The sequence below is a fragment of the Astyanax mexicanus genome, chromosome 18 (assembly GCF_023375975.1).
Source record: "Astyanax mexicanus isolate ESR-SI-001 chromosome 18, AstMex3_surface, whole genome shotgun sequence".
Classification (NCBI taxonomy): Eukaryota; Metazoa; Chordata; class Actinopteri; order Characiformes; family Acestrorhamphidae; genus Astyanax; species Astyanax mexicanus.
In genome coordinates, this window is record NC_064425.1 from 2,241,816 (window position 1) to 2,265,283 (window position 23,468).

Below are 23,468 nucleotides of genomic sequence, written 5' to 3' on the forward strand. Positions count from 1 at the left end.
GAATGAAACTGAAACACCTGGTTTTAGAGCACAGTAATTGATTGTGGTGACGGACAGTTCTGGTGGAAACAGGAGAGTTGAGGTGCACATTGAATTCTGCGTGATTTGATCAGCCGTGGTTTTATGTTTTTTGGATACAATCCGGGTTAGCACCCGAACATCCCTTTCAGACAGCTTCCTCTTACAGCGTCCACAGTTAATCCTGTTGGATGTGGTTGGTCCTTCTTGGTGGTATGCTGACATTACCCTGGATACCGTGGCTCTTGATGCATCACAAAGACTTGCTGTCTTGGTCACAGATGCTCCAGCAAGACGTGCACCAACAATTTGTCCTCTTTTGAACTCTGGTATGTCACCCATAATGTTGTGTGCATTGTAATATTTAGAGCAGAACTGTGCTCTTACCCTGATAATTGAACCTTCACACTCTGCTCTTACTGGTGCAATGTGCAATTAATGAAGATTGAACACCAGGCTGCTCCAATTTAGACATGAAACCTAAAATCTCACACTAAACTGATGACAGGTGTTTCAGTTTCACTGTACAACCCCTGTACATATATTAATACAACTGTTGATTACATGAGAAAGAAGTGAGTCACTGCATCTTTATTTCCACATTTTGCATCATTAGCCAGCTCAATGGTAATACAGTATATTCTGCTTGTCCAGCAGTCATTAAACTTCTTTGCGTATTGGAAGTGTTTGAGGTCCATGCTTTCCCTTCATCTTCTCAGCTGGAGATCTAGCTTTCCTCTTGTGGTGGATGAAGAGAAAAAACTGAAGGAGAAAAGAGGAGTCCAGTGTAGTTCTACAGCTCTGGAAAAAATAAGAGAGCACTTAAAAATGATGAGTTTCTTTGATTTTACCAAATTAAAAACCTCTGGAATATAATCAAGAGGAAGATGGATGATCACAAACCATCAAACCACCAAACTGAACTGCTTGAATTTTTGCACCAGGAGTAAAGCAGCATAAAGTTATCCAAAAGCAGTGTGTAAGACTGGTGGAGGAGAACATGATGCCAGGATGCACGAAAAAAAACTGTGATTAAAAACCAGGGTTATTCCACCAAATATTGATGACATATCTCTTAAAACTTTATAAATTTTTTAACCAATAAATTTCCATGACTTTTTCATGACTTATCCATGTTCTCAAGGCAAATGTACATGACCATACGATCTTTCAAACATCAGTGCAGACATGGAAAAAACTGTTGACACAATCTTCAATAGTAATAAAATGTGTGTCAGATCCTGAGAGCTTGATTTTGTAGGGCTATATAACTGAATTAACTCAAAATAGCTTTTCTCAGTTAATAAATGGAAACGCACATTTGTGAATTGCAAATTTCCATGACTTTACCAGTATTTTTATTTGTCCAAAACTTATCAAGGCCTGGAAATGTGTATTTGTTTTTTTTTTATTCTACTTTTACAGGTATTTCATGGCCGTACAAACCCTGCTTTGCATTATTTGAGATCTAAAAGTTTAGCATCTTTTTTGCTATTTCAGCCATTTCTCATTTTTGTAATTTCCTGCAAATAAATGCTATAAACGACTATATTTTTATTTGGAATTTGGGAGAAATGTTGTCTGTAGTTTATAGAATAAAACAACAATGTTCATTTTACTCAAACATAAACCTATAAATAGCAAAATCAGAGAAACTGAAGTGGTCTCTTAATTAATTTATTTTTTTCCCAGAGCTGTATGTACTGCGGCTGTGGATTTGCAACACACTGTAGGTTGTTGAAAAACATGGGAGTCCTGAAGCGCTCAATCCATTTCACTTCTTTTCTTTTTGTTTGTTTTTACTGAGAGGAGGTGCAAAAAACATTTAGAGAGACTTTAAGAGCTTGGCTGGAGAAAAAACAAGCATGCAAGCAACTTTGCAACAACTTATAGGGAAAAAATACAATAAATACATCCAGGATTTTAAAAACCAAACAAATTATTACAGCATTATTTAAAAAACAAAAAACATCTTTTCCATCTTGGTTTCTCTTGTGTTTACATACATATTTATATTTATATATATATATTTATAAACTGTGAAATAAACTTGTATATTTAAGCATCATTCTCTCTCTCTCTGTCTCTCTCTCTTTCTCTCTCTGCTCGTCTGCTGCTGCTGCTGAAGGAGGAGGAGGAGGAGGCTGAACTAAAGACATGCTAGGCGGCTTTAGGGATAGAGAAAAGGCCGAGAGAGGACTTGTCCATCTTCCCTGATAGTGTTGTCCAGAGGGGTGCAAATGATGAATGCTCTCTTCTCGCACTTTATCACAGTCTCTCTATTCATAATCTCGTTCCCTCCGTCTGGCAGAGGCGCCGAGAGGTTAGCAGGACAGGCTGGAGGCGGAGTGGAGTGCCCTCGGTTTGATTGGAGCCAAGAAACCAGTGTCCACAGCACTATTTCTTATCTGGTTGGGGGAACAAAGCAAAAAAAAAAGGTAAAAGAAATTGGAAATGAGGTGTTTTTTATACATAAAACCACATAAAACTACTGTTATCATCATCCACCACTCAACATCATCACTGCATGCTAAACATAATGGACTTTTACTACCTTTGCTCTCCCCGGCGTCTCCTGATAACCCTGCTTGCCGCTGCCGTAACAGGCTGTAATACCTGCTCTCCACCTCCTGAAACAACCGAATTAAACACCTTGTCAACACTCTTTACATACACACACACTCACACACACATTTTCCTTCAGCTTATGCTGTTGCAGAGTTGCTGTGTGCGTGTGTGTGTGTGTGTGCACATGTACAGCTCTGGGGGAAAAAAAATATATATATATTTTTATATATATTTAACTACAGACAACATTTTTCCCAAATTCCAAATATAAAAAATATATCTGAAATAACAAAAAAGATGCAGAGTTCATATTCATAAAGTTTTAAGAGTTCAGAAATAAAAAAATATTTAGTAAAATAACCCTTTTAGATTTTGATCACAGTTTTCATCATGCATCTTGGCATCATGTTCTCCTCCACCAGTCTTACACACTGCTTTTGGTTAACCCTTTCAGACCTGCATTATGTTTCATTGAGTGAAAATTATACGAATGCTGTTTTTTGTCTGTAATGCACAAACACGAACAAAAATACACAACTATAAAATCTATAATATATATAAAAAATAAAATCCAATAAACGAAAGTATTGAATATAACATCCATTGCATTGGATGCCTGTTTAACATTTTATTTTATATTAATAGTTATAGTTTAGTTTAATTTTGTTCAGAAATTTTAAAGAACAGTAAATTCAGTAAATGTTTATAATGTTTTTTACTTTGTTATGTTGGTCTTTGTGTTGAAGCAGCTCTTCAAATGAGCCATTTTGTTCAAAAAGGCACAATTGTTGCTCCCAATTTTAGTTAGTTTTGCACTCAGGTAAAAAAAAAAAATGCTGTTTTCAGAAACAAAATAATAAATGTTTTGAACATTATTACTAATTGTGACTTCATTGTGTTATATTAAAAATATAAAACTAAAGTCCTCATATGTGGAAATAATTTGTCTCAGTAACTATATCATGTAAAAAGATAATTCTGTGTTTTTTTTACATTAATCAGGTGCCAATTAGCCAAAATAGCAAAGAAAAATAAAAAATGCATGCCATGCTGGAGTTTAATATAACATCTATATAAAAATGAAATCCAATCAACTAAAACCATGTCCATTGCATTGGATGCCTGTTTAAGATTTTATTTTATTTTATATTTATAAGAAGGGTTCTAAATAACATAAAATTGGGAAATATAAGCCCTTTTTTATCATTTTATTTTTTTCAGTGCAGTAGGAGGTGCTAATCTACTGTTTTATTAGCTTGCAAACTTTTTATTGGCTGGTTCATGGTCTATTCTGATGGACTACAGCTCTCAAATAGTGATGTGTGCAACAAAACATAAAAAAAAAAAAAATAAAAAATAAAAAAGTGAATACATGATGTCTATTGTAATGGATGCAGGGTCTGAAAGGGTTAATTTTAGGCCAATCCTGGTGCAAAAATTCAAATAGTTCAGCTTTTATTTGCAGAAAAAGATGCAGAGCTTTCAGAACTCAAATAATGCAAAGAAAACAAGTTCATATTAATAAAGTTTTAAGAGAAATCAATATTTGGTGGAATAACCCTGGTTGGTTTTTAATCACAGTTTTTATTTCATGCATCTTGGCATCATGTTCTCCTCCTCCACCAGTCTTACACACTGCTTTTGGATAACTTTATGCTGCTTTACTCCTGGTGTAAAAATTCAAGCAGTTCAGTTTGGTGGTTTGATGGTTTGTGATCATCCATCTTCCTCTTGATTATATTCCAGAGGTTTTTAATTTGGTAAAATCAAAGAAACTCATCATTTTTAAGTGCTCTCTTATTTTTTCCCAGAGCTGTATGTATATATGTATTTATGTATTAACGAGGACCCACCTTGAGGTGGTTAAGGTTGGCCTGCAGGGAACGCAGGTGTGTTAGAACCTGCCGACTGAGGCGACAGGTGCTCTCCACAGAGGCCGAGGAGAACCGGAGGCTGATTCCTGAATCTGCAGCGCAGCTCTGAGACAAACCGAGCTCCATTCCTCCAACATGAACATCATCATCAGTACTGCTCTCCCTCGACCCGCTGTAGCCCTCCAGCACCAGATAACCTGCTGCTTTACAGACACACAGACAGACAGACAGATATAAGCACACAAACATAAACTGCCTGAAGCAACTGTTGATTGAACCAACTGCTGGGCAAATTAGTCGTTGTGGTTAATCAGCTAAAATGTTTTTAAATGTTCAGGTTAACACAGCAGGTAATCGTGGGCCAATTTCTTTTTTTATTGTTTGTGACACAAATGTGTTCATGTGATTTTACTTCTATAAGAAACCCATTGAGAAAAACACCTAAAAAAGTGAAAAATCTCCTTCCCCAACCAATATTATTTACCTTTAGTGCTTTAAACATATTTATATGATGTTTCAAACCAAATAATATCAGTAAATAAAGACTCAAAAGTGTCCACGGAAAAAAATGTGTGAAACTACCTGCTTTACTCAAACTAAAGCACTAAAGGTATGGTGTGTGCACTACTTTATATAGTTTTTTTATTTTTATTTTACTCGCACGTTTTTACTAAGCAGTTATTTTGCACTAAACTAAATTTTTATTTATTTAGACAAAAAAAAAAAGTTTACATTTTTGTGTATAGTTTTCTTTGTGTGTCCTGATCAAAATACTGAAAATACTGAAAGGCATAGGCTGCTCTGAGTGTCAGGTTTTTAGTATCTACATGTATCCTAGAGGTGTGATTATTGATTATCAAGAATATAAGTAAAATAAATCCGCCTGATGCTGTTTCTCCATGTATTTTGTCAAAGTAATAATTAATAAACCATGTAATGAACTCAAATCATCAATATTCTTATGCTTTCTACTTATAAACACTCTAGTCTAACCATTTTTGAAAAGATTAGATTTTAGGTGTGAATATATTTAAAGTCTATACGTTCAAAAATAAGTAAAAAAAAAAAAAAAAAAAAACAGTCGCTTGGTAAAATTTTGACTAAAACATGATCAGTTCCAGGAAAATATAACAATTCTGCTTCCTTTTACATTTTAAATGATGATATTTTTGAGCAGCCGTATGTCTTCTGGAGTAAAAGAGATCAGGGCATGTGTCTGTCTGATATAATTACTGTGTTATAAGACCTGAAAGAGAGGAAATGAAAAAAACAAAGAATAAAAAAAAACACACCAAAACCTGAAGTCTAGAGTTTAAAGGGTTAAAATACTGGATGTTTCAGCAGCAGGCGTTTACCATAGTCTTCAGAACCCTCATAGAAGCCGGTGTCTCCTGAAGCAGCATCCTGCGTCCTGCAGGCTGAGCGGCCGGAGCTGTGCTCCACCGGTGTGCGCAGAGACGTGGTCCTGAGGAGACGTCCCCCAGGAGACCTCCCAAGCCTCTCCCCGTCGTCCTGCGCCATCAGCTGGGTCAACAGCACCTGCTTAAGGGCGGCCACTGAAAGAACAGATCATAAAACACATTAAATCACAAAAAGGATGCTAACATCATCAAAACAAGCCCCTACAAAGCTCTTTGCTGTTCTCATGCTTCCCTCGAGCACTCTGAAACTCAGGTCTGAGGCTGACGCTTGGTTCTAGATCCCTCCGGAGCTGTGCATGCATTGTCTCAACAGCATTTTGTTGTGCACATGGTGCAGTATTTTGCATTATTTATAAAATGTGTGTGTGTGGGGGGGGGAGGATATGTGCACATCTTTTTATGCTATTGTATTTTATGCACTATAAGCTGCACTTAAAATCCTTTCATTCTAACAAAAATCATCAGAGCTCCTTATAATCCGGTGCTCCTTATGTATGAATTTTACCAATCAGGTATTAAGGAGCAGTAAAGCCACTCCATTGAAAAAATATATTTCCAGGATTTTGTCATGACTTTTCCATGCCTTTAATGCAAATTTTCACGACGAAAATAGCAATTTCGAGGCCTGGATAATTTTTGGAAAAATACAAAATACCCAGAAAGTTTTGAAAAAGTCATGGAAAATTGGTCTACAAATCTTTGTGTCTCCGTTTATCGATGGATAAAATCTATTTTGAGCTACAAATATATCAGCTTAGAGTTAACTTTAATATCAGCTAAGAGTAATTTAGCCCAGTTTACACAATGGAGCTCTCAGGATCTCACATTTTATAAGATTTCTAAGTTTGTATATCAACATTTTTGCAGATTCATTTTAGACCTACCACAAGTGTTGGACAATGAAACTGAAACACCTGGTTTTAGAGCACAATAATTGATTGTGGTGACGGACAGTTCTGGTGGAAACAGGAGAGTTGAGGTGCACATTGAATTCTGTTGTGATTTGATTAGTTTTTTGGATACAATCCAGGTTAGCGCCCGAACATCCCTTTCAGACAGCTACCTCTTACAGCGTCCACAGTTAATCCTGTTGGATGTGGTTGGTTCTTCTTGGTGGTATGCTGACATTACCCTGGATACCGTGGCTCTTGATGCATCACAAAGACTTGCTGTCTTGGTCACAGATGCTCCAGCAAGACGTGCACCAACAATTTGTCCTCTTTTGAACTCTGGTATGTCTCCCATAATGTTGTGTGCATTGTAATATTTAGAGCAGAACTGTGCTCTTACCCTGCTAATTGAACCTTCACACTCTTACAGCTCTTACTGGTGCAATGTGCAATTAATGAAGATTGACCACCAGGCTGCTCCAATTTAGCCATGAAACCTAAAATCCCACACTAAAATGATGACAGGTGTTTCAGTTTCATTGTCCAACCCCTGTACATCACATCAACTTTGGTTTTATTGTCCATGTTTGCACTGATGTTTTAAAAATTGAAAATTTTAAAATTCAGTACTCACAGGTTTTCAGTGCCTCCTCTGCTCTACAGGAAGAGGATAGAGAGTACACATCTCGTCCGTCTAGAAGCTCTGGATCCAGATAAGAGCTTTCGTCGCGGCCGCTGTCCTGACCCTGCTCTTCTTCCTCAGGGTTCGAGGCGGGGCCGCAGCTGTGGAGGGCAGCAGACGATCTGCCGCGGCCTTTATCTGAGAACACAGAGCACAGGGCCGGAGGCTCGGTGACCGGGCTGAGAGAAGCCGGGCTCGGCACCATCAACACAGATACAGGAAAGGTTGCAGTTACCTGAGCTGCCAGCAGACACCCGCTCTGGGCCTTTACTGAGTTTACTGACGGATTCCAGGCTTTCTCTTTCTCCACTTTAAACAAAAACACACAGAAAATAAGGTTAAATGTCTGAGCAACACCCCGACTCTTCTCCCCCCACCAACCTACATGAATATTATAACTTCATATTTTCTGTCTTGACTTAGTTATATGAGCTTAATGCACATTAACAGCCCACAAATACAAATACAAACTACAAAACCAATGTTTAATTTTCCTACAAGTGCAGCCGGCCAACAAAGATCACTCATTTGTATTCCTACAAGATGCCAGGTCAGCCAAAACATTAAGTACACACAAAAACTCACCAGTCAGACGTCCTATTATTATTGTGAATTAGTTTCACATTGAAGGACAGCCTTTAAAAAGGCTTTTTAATATGATGTGACACAATATCTGTCTCATTTGCAGCCGCAATTCCATGATAGTTAGTTAATTTTTCAGAACACTGAGAAGACAGCCATGGCCGCACCCCCAGAGTGAAAATCATGAATCTGATTGGTTAGATTGTCCTATGACTTTGCTATAATAGACTCATTACTACACACTTCAAAATATCAGCAGAAGGGTCACGCAGTCACGCGGCGGGGGCAGAAGCCATTTTTAAAAGCAGTTCTGATTGGTTAGAACAGCTGTCAGTCAGATAAGAGTCCTGTAGCAACTGAACAACACAGACTAATGCTTTGAATTAGTTGCTGTTTTTTATTTCAATTAATTTATAAAATATATGCTTACAGTTTACAATAACTATAATATATATTTCCTGATTAAATACTATGTCATGATTTACATGCACCTATTGTCACCCCTTCTCTGAAGGGTTAGAAGGGCCTCACTGCACACCACTGGAGACGTACCTGGACTGAGGCAGGGGGATAACACTGTGGGGTTTGGCCTTCATAGCTTCTGCTCGCTGAGTGATCTGCCTCTGCCACCTAAAGAAAAGAGGGAAGCAGAAGAAGAGGTAAGTATGCTCGATACAGGTGAAGAGATGCTGTTATGTAACCTGAATATCAAGGAAAGAAAAAGAGAAGTTTTAAAGGAAGTTATTTAAACCAGTGGTCAGCTGAGAAAATGCCTGCAAGCTTCCTTCGGGCCCTTGCTATAGATTTGCATAAATAGTTTAAATCATGAAAAAGATTTAAAACATCATGGAAAAAGAGTTTATTGCTGTGAAACCAGATTAAGTGCTCCTCACCACCTGCTGAGGGATATTTTCTCTTTCTCTCTCTCGCATGCTCTCTCCTTTTCTCTCGGTTGCTCACTCACTTCTCTCTCGGTCACTTGCTCTCACTCTCTGGTTCTTGCTCTCTCTCTCATCCGCTGTCTCTCCCTTCCTCTCACTCGCTCTTTCTCTCTCTCCTTTTCTCTCTCACTCGCTCTCTCACTCACTTCCTCTCTCTTTCTCTCATGCTTGCTCCTTCTTTTTCTCTCTCTCTCTCTCTCTCTCTCACATGCTCTCTCCTTTTCTCTCTGTTGCTCACTCACCTCTTTCTCGGTCACTCGCTTTCACTCTCTTATTTTTGCTCTCTCTCTCTCTCGCTGTCTCTTTCTCTTTCTTACGTTCGCTCTCTCTTTCTCTTACTCTCTCTCGCTTTCTCGCTTATTCTCTCTCACTCTTGTTCGGTCTCACTTTCTCTCGCTCGGTCTCTTTATATCTCTCTCGCTTTTCCTGTCTCAGTCCCTCAGAGGAGCCCAAAGAGCTTTTCTGCTGTCAGCTACAGTGTGAGAAGTGTGTGTGGCTTCAGGCTAGTCTTCTTTTATATCTATCAAATAGGCTTTAGTTTTAAAAAGGGCACAATATTAAAAATACTATGATTATGCCTTTTTCTTATTCTTCCTTTAAAAAACTTTCCATTACATTATTATTATTGGCTTTGCATTTCAAACCTGTGTGTGTACGATGGCTGTATGCATTTAGAAATAATGAAGACAGGTAGTGAGACAGTAAGAGAACAAGAGACAGAATGAGAGAGAGGTAGAGCTCAAAACAGCAAGAAAGTTAGAATGAGTAAGAAAAAGACAGATCAAAATATTAACAGAGAGACAGACCTTGTGAAAAGGAAGTATACTTAAGAGCATTAAAAGTATGTTAAATTTAGGTAAAGAATACTAAAAGTCATTTTTAAGTTAATATACTTTTTAAAGATAGATAGATAGATAGATAGGTTCTTAACGCCGTGCCGACACACTAGGGTCATTTTAACGGCGGTATTTAAGTCAAATCTTCAAACTGTGCATTATTTTATATAAAATTAATTATAAAAGTTGAGTTATATTTAAAAAATTAAAAAATTTCATAATTTTTCCAGGTGCTGCGGCTGTAAGCACATTTGGCATCTCACGTTCAGTAAAAAACCTCAGTCTATCTGAGTGCAGTGGTTTGCAGTCCATTAAAATGTGTTTCAAGGTAAGTCTGTCTTTACAGAGGTGACAGGTTGGAGCATCTTCTCCAGTCAGTAGATGTTGGTGCGTCAACTTTGAGTGACCGATTCTACATTTTGTAAGTATGGTTTGATGTAGACGACTGTCCATTCTAGTATAGGTTCGTCCGACTTTGTCCTCTATGTCATGCAGTTTGTTAAAGGTTTTACTGTCCCATTCAGTCTGCCATTTGTTTTTGAAATACGCGAAGATCTGTGGATAGCTGTCTCTGGGAGGGATGGGTCGTGTGCTGATTCTGACTGCAGTGGATGTTCTGGCAAGTCGATCTGCTCTTTCATTTCCTGGGATTCCAATATGGCTTGGGATCCAGCAGTAGACTACGTCAAAGTCTTGATCTCGTAGTACTTTGTCCTTTCTCAGTATTTCTGTAACAATGGGATGGACTGTGTCAGGGTGTTCCAAGGCTTTAAGGCAGGATTTGGAGTCTGTAAAAATGATAAATTTTTTCCGGTTGCTTGTTTGGATGTATTCCAAGGCCAATAATAGCGCATATGCTTCTGCGGAGAATATGGAACTGGAGTTTGGTAGCTGTATACTGTGCTGGTAGTTTGCGCATGTGACTGCTGATATGACTCTTGTTTCAGTTTTGGAGCCATCTGTGTAGACTGTCATATGACGTAGGTAACACCCTCTGGTTTCAAGGAATAACTGGTAGTAGTCATTCGGGTGGGTGTTTTGCTTTCGTTTTTCTGCCAGTTTCAATATTATGTTTGGTGTTGTATACTCCCAGGGGGCTATGGGCTGGCAAGTCCGATTCATCAAATCCATGGGAAGCTCCAGGGCTTCCAGGTCCGATTTGATTCGAAGTCCTAGGGGTCGGATCTGTGTTGGTTTGGCCTCATATTTATTTTCGAAGCGATTCCTGAACGTAGCTTTGTAGGCAGGGTTTGATCTATTTCCATAGAGTTTAACAGCATAGTTCAGGGCCATTGTTTGTCGTCTTAGACGAAGCGGTGGTTCATTTGCTTCCACATATAAGCTGTCTATGGGAGATGTTCTGTATGCACCTAAGGCCAGTCTCAGGCCTTGATGTTGAATTGTATTTAACGGACGAAGGTATGACGTTCTGGTTGCACCATATATAATACTGCCATAGTCCAGTCTGGACTGTATTAGAGCTCTGAAAAGGTGCCGGAGTAGGTGGAAGTTTGCTCCCCATCTAGTATTGGCTAGCACTCTTATTATATTCAGTGTTTTATGACATTTGTTTCTTAAGTACTGGATGTGGTGTTTAAAGGAGAGTTTTTGATCTAGGAATATCCCCAGAAATTTTGTCTCTTTCTCCAGTTTAATGGCTACTCCATCCAGATACAAGACGGGATCTGGGTGAAGTGATCGTAGTTGGCAAAAATGGTTGCATGTTGTTTTAGATTTGGAGATCTTGAACCCATTTTGGGCAGTCCACCGCAATATGTTGTTTATTGCGATTTGAAGTTTCCGTTCGATAGCTGGCATGTATTTTCCTTTGTAGCATATACACAAATCATCAACATAAAGTGAGCACATGATGTCAGTGTCCAGTACTTCAGTTACTTGATTGATTTTGATGTTGAACAAGGTTACAGATAATATGCTACCCTGTGGTACACCCAGTTCCTGAGTATGGGTTTCAGAGTACGTGTCTTTTATTTTAACTTTGAAACGTCTGCCAGTCAGGAAGTTTGCAATAAACGTGGGTAGCCGTCCTTTGAGGCCCATTTTCTTCATATCAGCCAGGATGCCTTGTTTCCATGTGGTGTCATATGCCTTTTCAAGGTCAAAAAACACTGCTACAGTGTGCTGTTTATTCAGAAATCCATTCCTGATGAATGCTTCAATTCTTACTAGATGGTCTATCGTACTTCGGCCACGTCTGAAACCATTCTGAAAACTGCTGAGCAATCCATGTCGTTCCAGCACCCACACAAGTCGTCGATTTATCATTCTTTCCATGGTCTTACATAGGCAGCTCGTAAGCGCTATAGGTCGGTAGTTGTTTGGATCTGTGTGATCCTTTCCCGGCTTTGGAATAGGGATGATAGTTGCTTCCTTCCAACTGGTTGGTATATTGCCCGTTGTCCAAATTTCATTGATTATATGTAATAGTGTTTGGCAAGTGCTGTCCGGAAGGTGCTTTAGGAACTGATAGTGTATTTGGTCTGGTCCTACGGCCGTATCGTGTGCCGTACTAATGGCAAGTTGTAGTTCTTCCAATAAGAAGAGACAGTTGTATGGCTCATGATTGTCTGAGTTAAAAGAGAGTGGGCTTCTAAGTTGTTGTAAGTAGATTTTCCGAAATTCAGGGAGGCAAGTTTCTATGGAAGAGTTGTTCTCGAAAGATCTTGCAAGTTCGTCCGCTATTTCCTTTTCTTTTGTTATTATAGTTCCTTTGCATTGTAGATGTTGAATTTGTGGAGATCTGTTTTTGTTCTTCATGCAGTTGATCATGTTCCAGACCTTCGTCGAGGGAGAGTTCATCTGCAGTTTTGAAACAAAGTTTTCCCACGTGAACCTTTTGGCCGCCCTTATTGTTCTGCGAGCTTGAGCTCTGCTGATTTTTATTTTGATGAAGTTGTCCATAGTGGGGTGTTTGTTGAAATATTTGATTGCTTTTTTCCTATTACGAATAGCAGCTTTGCAGTCTTCATTAAACCATGGATTAAAATGTTTCGTATTTTTTGTTGTGGATTTGGGTATTGTTTGTTCAGCTATGTCTATGAGGGAGTTTGTGAACCATTCAATTGAAGGTTTGTCGTTTAGGTTAAGAATCTGGTACTGTGCTTCACAGGAAGTACGAAAGGCTTGCCAATCGGCCCTTTTGAGTTGCCACTTTGAAGGTTTTAGTAGTCTTGTTTCGGTAGTAAAACTGATCCTTAGTGGGTAGTGGTCACTTCCACATTGATCATCCCAAACTTGCCAAGTCGTGTCAAGGAAGAGGTCCGGGGAACAGATCGTGAGGTCTATAGCAGAGTAAGTTCCATGTCCGGGGTGCAGATAAGTATTGTCCCCATTGTTTAAAAGACATAAACTTCTTGCATTCATAAGGTCTTCAATCATACTGCCTCTGTTGTCCGTCTTCGTACTTCCCCATAACGTGTTGTGTCCATTAAAATCTCCCATGAGGATGACAGGAGAAGGGAGTTGATTTAATAATGCGTCCAAGTCTTGCTGTTGTACATGGATCACTGGGGGTAGATACATCGAGCACAAGGTTATTGGTTTATGCAGGGTCACTCGAATAGCTGTAGCTTGAATGACAGAGTTTATCATAATTCTACTGTGGAGAACATTGTCCCGGATCAGTATTGCTGTCCCACCTGTTGGCCGATAAGTGGACGGACCAGGTGATAGATACAGAATATACTTTTTGCAGGTTGCAATATTTTGTGCGTCCATTTGTGTCTCCTGGAGACAGAAGGCTATGGGATTCAATATTGCCGCCAATTGTTGGAGTTCCGGAAAATTTGCCTTGAAACCTCTGCAATTCCACTGTACGATATTAATGTCAGCTATCATGTGGGTAGAACATGCAATTGGTCCTTTGGTTTACCTCTGGGTGATGAGCTTCTGTGGCGTCTCGGTTTCGGGTCTTGCATTTCTACTTCGTTTGGTGTATCTTTTGGTTTGTTGTGTTGAAGAGTTGGTTTAGTTTGAGAGCCTGAACTCTTCCTCGATTTACTATTGGTTTCTGATTCCATAGCTTTGTGGCCAGAAGTCGTTTTCTGTTTGTGGGTAACCGTTTCTTGTGCACTTAAAATTGGACAGGGTTTTGCACCACAAACCCATGTTAAATCAGTTTGTGTGTCCACATTTGATGTGACCTTTACTGCTGCTGCGTAGGACTTCCCAGGACGAAAGTTCAGAGTTTGTTCTACAAGTCTCCTGGCTTCGAAGTACGGAATCTTGTTGCTGTGCTTTATTTTCTGGATTTCTTTCTCTTTGTTCCATACAGGACAATATTTGGCAGCCGCACTATGGTCTCCATTACAGTTTACACATTTTGGGGGTTCCTTGCACTCAATTCCATGTTCAGGTTCTCCGCAGGTGATGCATATCGCAGCACTGTTGCAGTTTGTTGCTCCATGTCCGAACTTTTGGCATTTGAAGCATCTGAGCGGGTTTGGAATGTAAGGATCAACCGTTGTTTTTATGTATCCTATGTCCACTTTTTCAGGCAGATGTGCCCTATTGAAAGTCAAAATATATGTATGAGTCTTGAAAGTGTAGTTTGATTTTTTGATAATAATCCGTCTCACGTGTGTAACTCCTTGTAATGACATCTCGTCAGTTATTTCAGAGTCTTCCAGTCCGTCAAGTTCTCGGGTACGTATAACGCCTTTGCTGCTGTTGAGAAAGGGGTGCATAGTCACCTTGATCTTCACACCGGCGAGCTCCGTGGCACGGAGCAGATTGTCCATCTGTGCTTTCTTGGAGCATTCCACCAAAATTTGACCAGATCTCAGTTTTTTGACGTTTTTAACTGTTCCAGCTATACCAAGGATACCCTTGTGGATAGCAAATGGCGACAGTTTAGTAATAGGAGGATCTTGTGTCATGGATTCCAGCAGTACAAAGTGTTGGCCATCGTCTTTCAAAGTTAAGGGTTGATCCGTTTTCTCGTAGCGTAGGTCCAGGTCGATCATCCTTCTTTTAGCATTAGTTCTCTCCATGGTGATATATTGTTTGGTTCGCCATCCCTACTCCCCACCCACCTCGGAGTCCAACTAGGGGACGCACAGAGCCGCGGATCTCCAGCGGATGTGTGTCAGGGATATAGGGATGGTATACTCGAGCAGTCATTAGATGGTATGTCGCTACTCGATTGACCCTTCAGCCGACGCCGTCTGGTCTCACTGATATCCTGGTGGCATATCCGGAGTTTCCAGGGCAGGTCTCGACCAGCCGATTGATCAGAGTGGGCCACTCTGACCACCTGACTATGTGAAGTAGGAGCCAAAGTACCGTGTTGGGTTCTGGGAGCCGCAGCCACCAGTTCCCTCAGACACCAGGATCTCTTCCTCCACAGACACAGGTCGCACCTCACGGCAAACGAGGCGTCCCATTTTTCGCCTCGTACGAAAAGCAAGGGAGTGCTGAGAACCTATTCTATTCCGGGATTCTCACGGAAGGGGGGGGGGGGGGGTAGGGGGGGTATGGTTGTCCTGCCCTTGACATATCAGGATGCCTATGGTTGTAGATACCCTGTTGGCGTCAATTGGAGGATCAATCTAGGCACCTCTTTGGCTGCATCTGCTATCAAGAAGCAGAGCAATCTCCGGGAGGGCCGGAATATACTTTTTAAAAAAAAAAAAAAAAAAAAAAAAAAAAAAAAAAAATACACATTAAATATAATGCATTTTTAAGCAATACACTTTTCACAAATTGAATGTTATGTTGATACTGATATTGAATCCCCCCCCAGTAGCATTAAAGTGTACACAATATGTGCATCAGTACACAAAGCACAGAGTCTACAATATACTTCAAGTGTATTAAAAATGATGATGAAATGCTTTTATGTTGTATTTAAATATAGCTTAACTAGAATTAAAATATACTTATTTATTTTAATGTTTAAAGTATGTACTTTTCCATGTAAGCATATTTTAAATGTACTTAAATGCACAAGAGAAACAGAACAAAATAGTGAGACAGAATAAGAGCATGAAAATGAGAGAGAGAAAGAGAAAAAAGGAGCATGAGTGAGAATGTAAGTGAGAGTGTAAGACAGAGAATGAGAACAAGAGCAAGACAGAACATAAGAGGAAGAGAGAGACTGAGGAAGAGAGACAAAACAACAGACACAACAAGTAAAAGTAAAACAGAACAACTGATACAATAAGAGAGGGAGAGAGAACAAGACCAAGAGAAGGAATGAAAAATCAAGAGAGACAGAGAGACGACGCAAGACAGCGAGAGAGCGAGTGAAAAGAAAGAGAGAGAGAGAAGCAACGAGGGGAAGAAGCAGTGAATTGGGGGAAAGCAGCGTCAGCACTTACGTTCTCTGTTCAGACACTGTCTGAGCCATCAGCTCATAGATCTGAGCTCCGTTGTCGGACATGGAGAGCACAAAGAAGGACCTGTTGTCTGTTTGTGGAAAGAGAAGATGTTAACTAATGCCATTCCTCACGCAGGTATTGTGTGTGTGTGTGTGTGTGTGTGTGTGTTAGGAGTGTGCCATATCACCCACCCCTAATTATCACATCAGGGTTTTACTTTTATACTGTTTTTAGCAAAAGAAAAAAATCACACTGTTCTTATTTCCCATTACACAGCTCTGAAAAAAAATTGCGGCCAAGCAGTTTCTCTGATTTTGCTATTTATAGGTTTATGTTTGAGTAAACTACAGACAACATTTCCCCCAAATTCTAAATAAATTTTAAAAAATTCTCATTTAGAGCATTTATTTGCAGAAAATGAGAAATGTCTGAAATAACAAAAATGATGCAGAGCTTTCAGTCCTCAAATAATGCAAAGAAAACAAGTTCATATTCATAAAGTTTTAAGAGTTCAAGAGTTTAATGAGTATTTGGTGGAATAAACCTGGTGGTTTTTAATCACAGTTTTTAATCATGCATCTTGGCATCATATTCTCTTCCTCCACCAGTCTTACACACTGCTTTTGGATGACTTTATGCCTTTACACTCCTGGTGTAAAAATTCAAGCAGTTCAGTTTGGTGGTTTGATGGTTTGTGATCATCCATCTTCCTCTTGATTATATTCCAGAGGTTTGGTAAATTTGGTAAAATCAAAGAAACTCATCATTTTTAAGTGCTCTCTTATTTTTTTTTGCCCAGAGCTTTATATCTACTAGAGACAGATTATATCTGTCCAGTATAATTTATTTTACTTTAATCCTGGATATATGGAGATATTTGGAGTGTATTATTATTAGTATCATGACATTCTGGATCATTTTCATTTTTCTTACAAATCTGATAAAATTCTTGTATTTTAAAAAAAAATCTTAATCTCCCCTAGGGGTGTTCCATATGATGTCATATGCAATAATAAAATCTAATTTTCATTTTGTTGCAATGTTGTATTTAAGCAATAATACACGAGAGGGAGTGCTGTAAAGTGTAATATTGGCACTGCTGTGCTGCGTTTGTAGGTCATTACGATTATATATGTATTATTGCTTCATTATACCACAGTTACATTATCGCTGTTTATTGAAAGATTTTAAAGAGTTAAAGAGGAGGAGAAAATATGATCTGTTTGGTTAAAATAGTTCCATTGTTGCTCTGTTTGTAGCTGCGCTGTTTGGTTTGTAAGCGCTGCATCGTTGCTTGGTTACCTGTATGTAGCAGAGTAATAGATGGAGAGCCATTACTGGCTGATAACGGCCCTCATAGAACGCCTCTCAGCCAATCACATCGCATTGGGTTGGAACTAACTTTGGTATAATCTTGATTTTCTTTTATTCAAGAGCATCGTTATCGACAAAATACCAGGGCCACATCGCCCACCCACTAGTATAAGTGAATAGATTTGGAAAGTCTCACCTGTGGCCACAGAGCGCACCAGTACAGTGCTAAGTTTAATAACAGGGCTGAATATGTGCTGCGTGTCCACGGTTCCAGCCCGGTTCTTACTGTGGCACTTTAGAATCAGTTTCTCGTCCTGTTTCTGCAACAGAACAAGGATGTCCTCCAGGAGCAGAGTGTATAACTCTAAAACACACATTAAATCACAGATTAACACAGCCCTTTATTTAACTCACAAACACAAGTTTCAACACTAATCTCTCACTAGTGTCTTACCAACAGTCTTGTCTTTGTTTAACTTCCAGTTTAGTGGACCTTCGTGGACCAACTTCCTCTTGGTCAGATCCAAATTCTGGAAAGAGAGGAGATTAGATTAAACTGCTGTATATATACACAATGTACACAGTGTATATAAGTACACAATGAGAATAATATGGTACATAACTGAAAAGAAATACTACTGAGTACTGAAAGGCTTTAAAATATTTGGTGCCTTTTTGATACTTTGCATTGAACTCGAATAAAACTGGCAAACGTGATTGCGCACAGCTCTTTCTCTCTCGCTTCTTCTCCTTTTCTCTCGCTCTCTCTTTCTTTCTCTCATGCTCCCACCTTTTCTCTCTGTTGCTCACTCACTTCTCTCTCGGTCACTTGCTCTCACTCTCTGGTTCTTGCTCTCTCTCTCATCCGCTGTCTCTCCCTACCTCTCACTCGCTTTTTCTCTCTCCCTCTCTCTCTCTCTCCTTTTCTCTCTCACTCGCTCTTTCTCACTCACTTCCTCTCTCTTTCTCTCATGCTCGCTCCTTCTTTTTCTCTCTCTCTCGCATGCTTGCTCTCCTTCTCGCTCTCTCTTTCTCCTTTTCTCTCACTCTCTCTCTCTCTTTCTCTCATGCTTTCTTTTTCTCTCTCTCTGTCTCACATGCCCTCTCCTTTTCTCTCTGTTGTTCACTTCTCTCTCAGTCACTTGCTCTCACTCTCTGGTTCTTGCTTTCTCTCTCATCCGCTGTCTCTCACTCGCTCTTTCTCTCTCTCTATCTCTCTCTCTCTCTCTCACTCGCTCTTTCTCACTCACTTCCTCTCTCTTTCGCTCATGTTCGCTCCTTCTTTTTCTCTCTCTCTCTCGCATGCTCTCTCCTTTTCTCTCTGTTGCTCACTCACTTCTCTCTCGGTCACTTGCTCTCACTCTCTGGTTCTTGCTCTCTCTCTCATCCGCTGTCTCTCCCTTCCTCTCACTCGCTCTTTCTCTCTCTCTCTCTCCTTTTCTCTCTCACTCGCTCTCTCACTCACTTCCTCTCTCTTTCTCTCATGCTTGCTCCTTCTTTTTCTCTCTCTCTCTCACATGCTTTTCTCTCTCTCTCTCCTTTTCTCTCTGTTGCTCACTCACCTCTTTCTCGGTCACTCGCTTTCACTCTCTTATTTTTGCTCTCTCTCTCTCTTGCTGTCTCTTTCTCTTTCTTACGTTCGCTCTCTCTTTCTCGCTTATTCTCTCTCACTCTTGTTCGGTCTCACTTTCTCTCGCTCGGTCTCTTTATATCTCTCTCGCTTTTCCTGTCTCAGTCACTTGCTCTCTCATTCACTCGTTTTTGCTATTTCTCTCTCGCACTCACTCTCTTTCTCTCTGTTGCTCACTCACTCTCTCTCTCTCTCTCTCTCTCTCTCTCTGTGCGCATGTGCGGGTGAGGAGCGTGTGAGCGGGTGTGTGAGCGGGTGTGTGAGCCGGTGTGTGCGTGAGCGTGGCTGGCTGTTTGTTTGGTGAGTTTCTTTCTTTTCTATCGTTTCTGAACTTTGTAAAAGTTGTTGGGCGGTAGTGAAGAGTTCTGATTGTGTTTAGCGCGAGCTGCGCGCGTGTAGCGCGAGCTGCGCGCGTGTAGCGCGCGAAACGCCGGTTATTGCTGCTCCCGGCAATATGCCGGTTGTCATGGCGGCCGCGGCGGCGGAGAAAGCTCGTTTTGAACAACTTTCCCGTAAGCACGGTATTAAGTTGGTGCCCAGCGTTAAGTGCTCAGTGGAACAGTGTTGTTTAGCTGTTGGAGAGATGATTGGGTACGAAAGTGTCCTATCTGCCTCAAGGATGAATAGTGCTGTGGTTATTTTTCTTGATAGCATTGAAAAAGCTAATACAATGGTTCGGACTGGAGTTGTAATACAGGATACATTAATACCTGTAGTACCCCTCGTAAAACCAGCCAGAAAGATAATCCTGTCTAACGTTCCACCTTTCATTAAAAATGAGCTGTTACTTGCAGAGTTAAACCGTTATGGTCAATGCATGTCTGACATGAGGAGAATGACACTTGGCTCTAAACCTCCTTTGAAGCATGTTGTTTGTTTCAGACGGCACGTGTTCATGGTTTTGAAAGCTGGAATTGAGGAGTTAAATGTGACTTTTAAGTTTAAAATTGATGACTTTGAATATGTTGTTTTTGCCACTTCAGACACAATGAGATGCTTTGGGTGTGGCCAGGAGGGGCACTTGAAACGTTCATGTCCTGCTGCAGCGGACGAGGGTACTTCACGGGCCTCGGCCCCTGTGGCTTCTGATATAGGTATAACCAGTGCAGCTGACACAGACGCTAGGCCTGAGCCTGAGTCTGCTGCAGGGACTGAGACTGTGCCTGGTGCTGAGCCTGGTGATGGGTTTGGTGTTGAGTCTGGTGCTGAGCCTGGTGCTGGGTTTAGTGTTGAGTCTGGTGCTGAGCCTGGTGCTGGGTTTAGTGTTGAGTCTGGTGCTGAGCTTGGTGCTGGGTCTAATGTTGAGTCTGGTGGTGAAGGGGGTAGTAAGGTATTCTCGTGGGCTGACAGTATGGAAGATAACACTTCCTTAGATACCCAGACTCAGAATGAGGAGGCAGGTGTAGCTTCTGATTCTGATATTGAAGACAGTAGCTCCATTGGTCACTGTGAGGTGCAATATGAGGGTTCTAGGTCTCAGATAAAAAATGTGGGTATAGTAACTGCTACTAGTCTATTTCTGGAGGGGGAGGGTTTAGAGATAGACCCTGTGGCTGAGGAGCTGTTGTGTAGAGTACCCTCTGGGAAGCGGAAGCTGGCACAGGTTACAGCTAGTGACAAAAAGGGTCAAAAACAGAAGGCTCTAGGTGTGAAGGGCGAGAATCCTGGTTCTGCACCTATTACATTGAACGACTTGCCAGATGTTAAATGTCAGCGGAGTCAGCGTAGTGCTTACTCTTTTGACAAAATTAGGACATTCTTGTGTAGGACTAAAAATGCTAAAGGTGTTAAAGTCGTTGACTACTTTCCTGATCGGAAACTGTTCATTAGTTCTGTTGAAAATTTTATGAGAGGTGAGGGTGAAGATCGCTTCACTACAAAGGAAATCTTTAGACTTAGAAAGCTTTTGCCAAAACTAAAACTAGAACTTAAAAATGAAGATGGTTTTGAAACATCATAATTTTTCTTTGTTTCTGCCTCTGTTTTTGACTGTTCTGAGCTTTTTATTCTTTTCTATGAGTAAGATACGGGTGGGATCTTTAAATTTGAATGGGGCTCGGGACATCCAGAAGAGGGCAATGCTGTTTGAGCTTATTAAGCTAAAAAATGTTGATATTATGCTAGTTCAGGAGACACACAGTACTGTAGAAAATGAAGTTGATTGGAAAAAGGAGTTTGAAGGAGAGATTTATTTTAGTCATTTAAGTTCGACCAGAGCTGGTGTGGCAGTTTTATTTCCAAAACATTTTCTGCCAATTTCTTGTGAAGTGGAGCAGGTGATGGAGGGCAGGTGCTTGGTGGTACTTGCTCGCTTTGAACGATTTAAGATTATTATTTTTAATATTTATGCTCCGACATCTGGGGTTGACAGGGTTCTTTTTCTTCACTCTGTTAACAACGCTCTGGAGAATTACAGTTCTGATGACTATTTGTTTATGGGGGGGGATTTTAACTGTACTGAAGATGATAATTTAGATAGGAACCATAATGAACCTCATGCTGCTTCTCAGCGTACACTTCGTGAGTTATTGAAAACTTACACTTTATGTGATGTGTGGAGAGCCTTTAATAAAAATGCAAAACAATATACTTGGGCTCAAGTGAGAGATGGTTTTGTGTCTTTGGCCAGGCTGGATCGCTTTTATTGTTTTAAGCACCAGCTCAATGTTTTTAAAGGGTGTGTGGTCATGCCTATTGGGTTTTCTGATCACAGTTTGGTTTTATGTTCAGTTTTTATTGCAAATCTTAAGTCCAAGAGCGCCTACTGGCACTTCAATACATCTCTATTGTATGATTTTAATTTTAGAAAGGTCTTTATTGTCTTTTGGAATAATTTTAGATTACAGAAGATTTTGTTTCATAACCTTCGAGAGTGGTGGGACTATGGGAAGGTGGAAATTAAACAGCTTTGTCAGCAGTATACTTTCAATGTTTCACGAAACATTACTCGGGCTATGAAAAATCTAGAAAAGGAAATTCTGGAATTACAGAGACTGGTGGACTCAAATGGAGACCAAGGTCATGCCAGAGATCTAAAGTCAAAATCTGCCGCTCTTGGCGATCTTTTGGGCATCAGGGCACAGGGGGCTCTGGTGCGGTCACGGTTTCAGAGCCTGACTCAGATGGATGCCCCATCTAAGTTTTTCTTTGGCCTGGAGAGGAAAAACGGTCAGAGTCGTTTTATTCATTCTCTGCGCTCTGAGGATGGACAGGAGTTAACAGAGCCAACAGAGATCCGTAAGCGGGCTGTACGGTTCTATGCTGAACTGTACAGTAGTGAATACACAGGTGATGAAGAACTGGCTGCTGGGTTTTATGCAGGCTTGCCAAAGGTCTCTGAGAGCTCTAGTGGCAAACTGGAAGAGCCGCTGGGTTTGCAGGAGCTTCATGCTGCTTTGCAGGGCATGGAGGGTGGAACTGCCCCAGGTATTGACGGCATTCCGGTGGAGTTTTACAAGACCTTTTGGACAGAGCTGGGTGCTGATCTGCTTGCTGTCCTCAATGAGAGTCTGGCTGAGGGTCTTTTGCCCCTAAGTTGCAGGAGGGCTGTTCTTACCTTGCTACCGAAGAAGGGCGATCTACAGGATATTAAGAACTGGCGGCCAGTAAGTCTCCTGTGTACTGACTTGAAAATCTTCTCCAAGGCATTGGCAACTAGATTAAGACAGGTGGTGGGGCAACTTATCCATCAGGACCAGACCTACTGTGTGCCTGGTAGGTCCATAAGAGATAACATTTATTTGATTAGAGATGTGTTGGAGATTTCTAAAACTCAAGAGCTTGACTTTGGTCTCATTTCTGTTGACCAAGAGAAAGCTTTTGATCGAGTAGAACACCAATATTTATGGCAAACACTTTCAACTTTGGGTTTTGGGCCCATTTTTACGGGCATGATTAGAGTACTGTACCATAGCACCGAGAGTGTTTTGAAAATTAATGGTGGGCTAAGTGCTCCTTTTAAGGCATGTCGGGGTATACGTCAAGGTTGTGCATTGTCTGGAATGTTGTACTCCATTGCCATTGAGCCACTTCTGAACAAACTTCGCTCCGAGATTGAGGGTGTGGTATTAGGACAGGATGGTCTCATTTTCCATCAGTTGTCAGCTTACGCAGACGATGTTATGGCATTTGTAAGGGGACAGGCGGATATTGATAAGCTGGTTGCCATTGTCCGAGATTTTGGGACTATTTCAGCTGCAAGGGTGAATTGGGGTAAGAGCGAGGCTGTTGCAGTGGGGCAGTGGCAAAGGGGGCTACCTATTTTACCTGCTAATTTGGTTTGGAAGCAAAGAGAGATAAAGTATCTCGGGGTTTTTCTTGGTGATGAAGCAGCTCTTCAAAAAAACTGGGATGGTGCAGTGGAGAAAATGA

At 40.6% G+C, this 23,468-nt stretch overlaps 1 protein-coding gene across 6 annotated transcripts in view; it reads right to left on the reverse strand.

The window, feature by feature from the left end:
- Positions 1-594: 594 nt before the first annotated feature.
- The window catches only part of arhgef12a (Rho guanine nucleotide exchange factor (GEF) 12a), a 90,095-nt gene continuing 67,221 nt past the window's right edge, over positions 595-23,468 (reverse strand). For 4 of the 6 annotated variants that reach the window (XM_022675190.2, XM_022675180.2, XM_022675171.2 and 1 more), the window contains 10 exons: positions 17,922-17,997; positions 17,664-17,831; positions 16,154-16,241; positions 8,588-8,665; positions 7,689-7,762; positions 7,406-7,591; positions 5,816-6,016; positions 4,440-4,663; positions 2,573-2,648; positions 595-2,426 (listed from right to left, as the gene is read on the reverse strand). In XM_022675190.2, the coding sequence (XP_022530911.2) occupies positions 2,416-2,426; positions 2,573-2,648; positions 4,440-4,663; positions 5,816-6,016; positions 7,406-7,591; positions 7,689-7,762; positions 8,588-8,665; positions 16,154-16,241; positions 17,664-17,831; positions 17,922-17,997 (1,182 nt within the window). In that variant the 3' untranslated portion in view covers positions 595-2,415. The remainder of the gene's footprint in view (positions 2,427-2,572; positions 2,649-4,439; positions 4,664-5,815; positions 6,017-7,405; positions 7,592-7,688; positions 7,763-8,587; positions 8,666-16,153; positions 16,242-17,663; positions 17,832-17,921; positions 17,998-23,468) is intronic. The other 2 variants (XM_022675186.2, XM_022675183.2) reach the window with 1 other exon arrangement.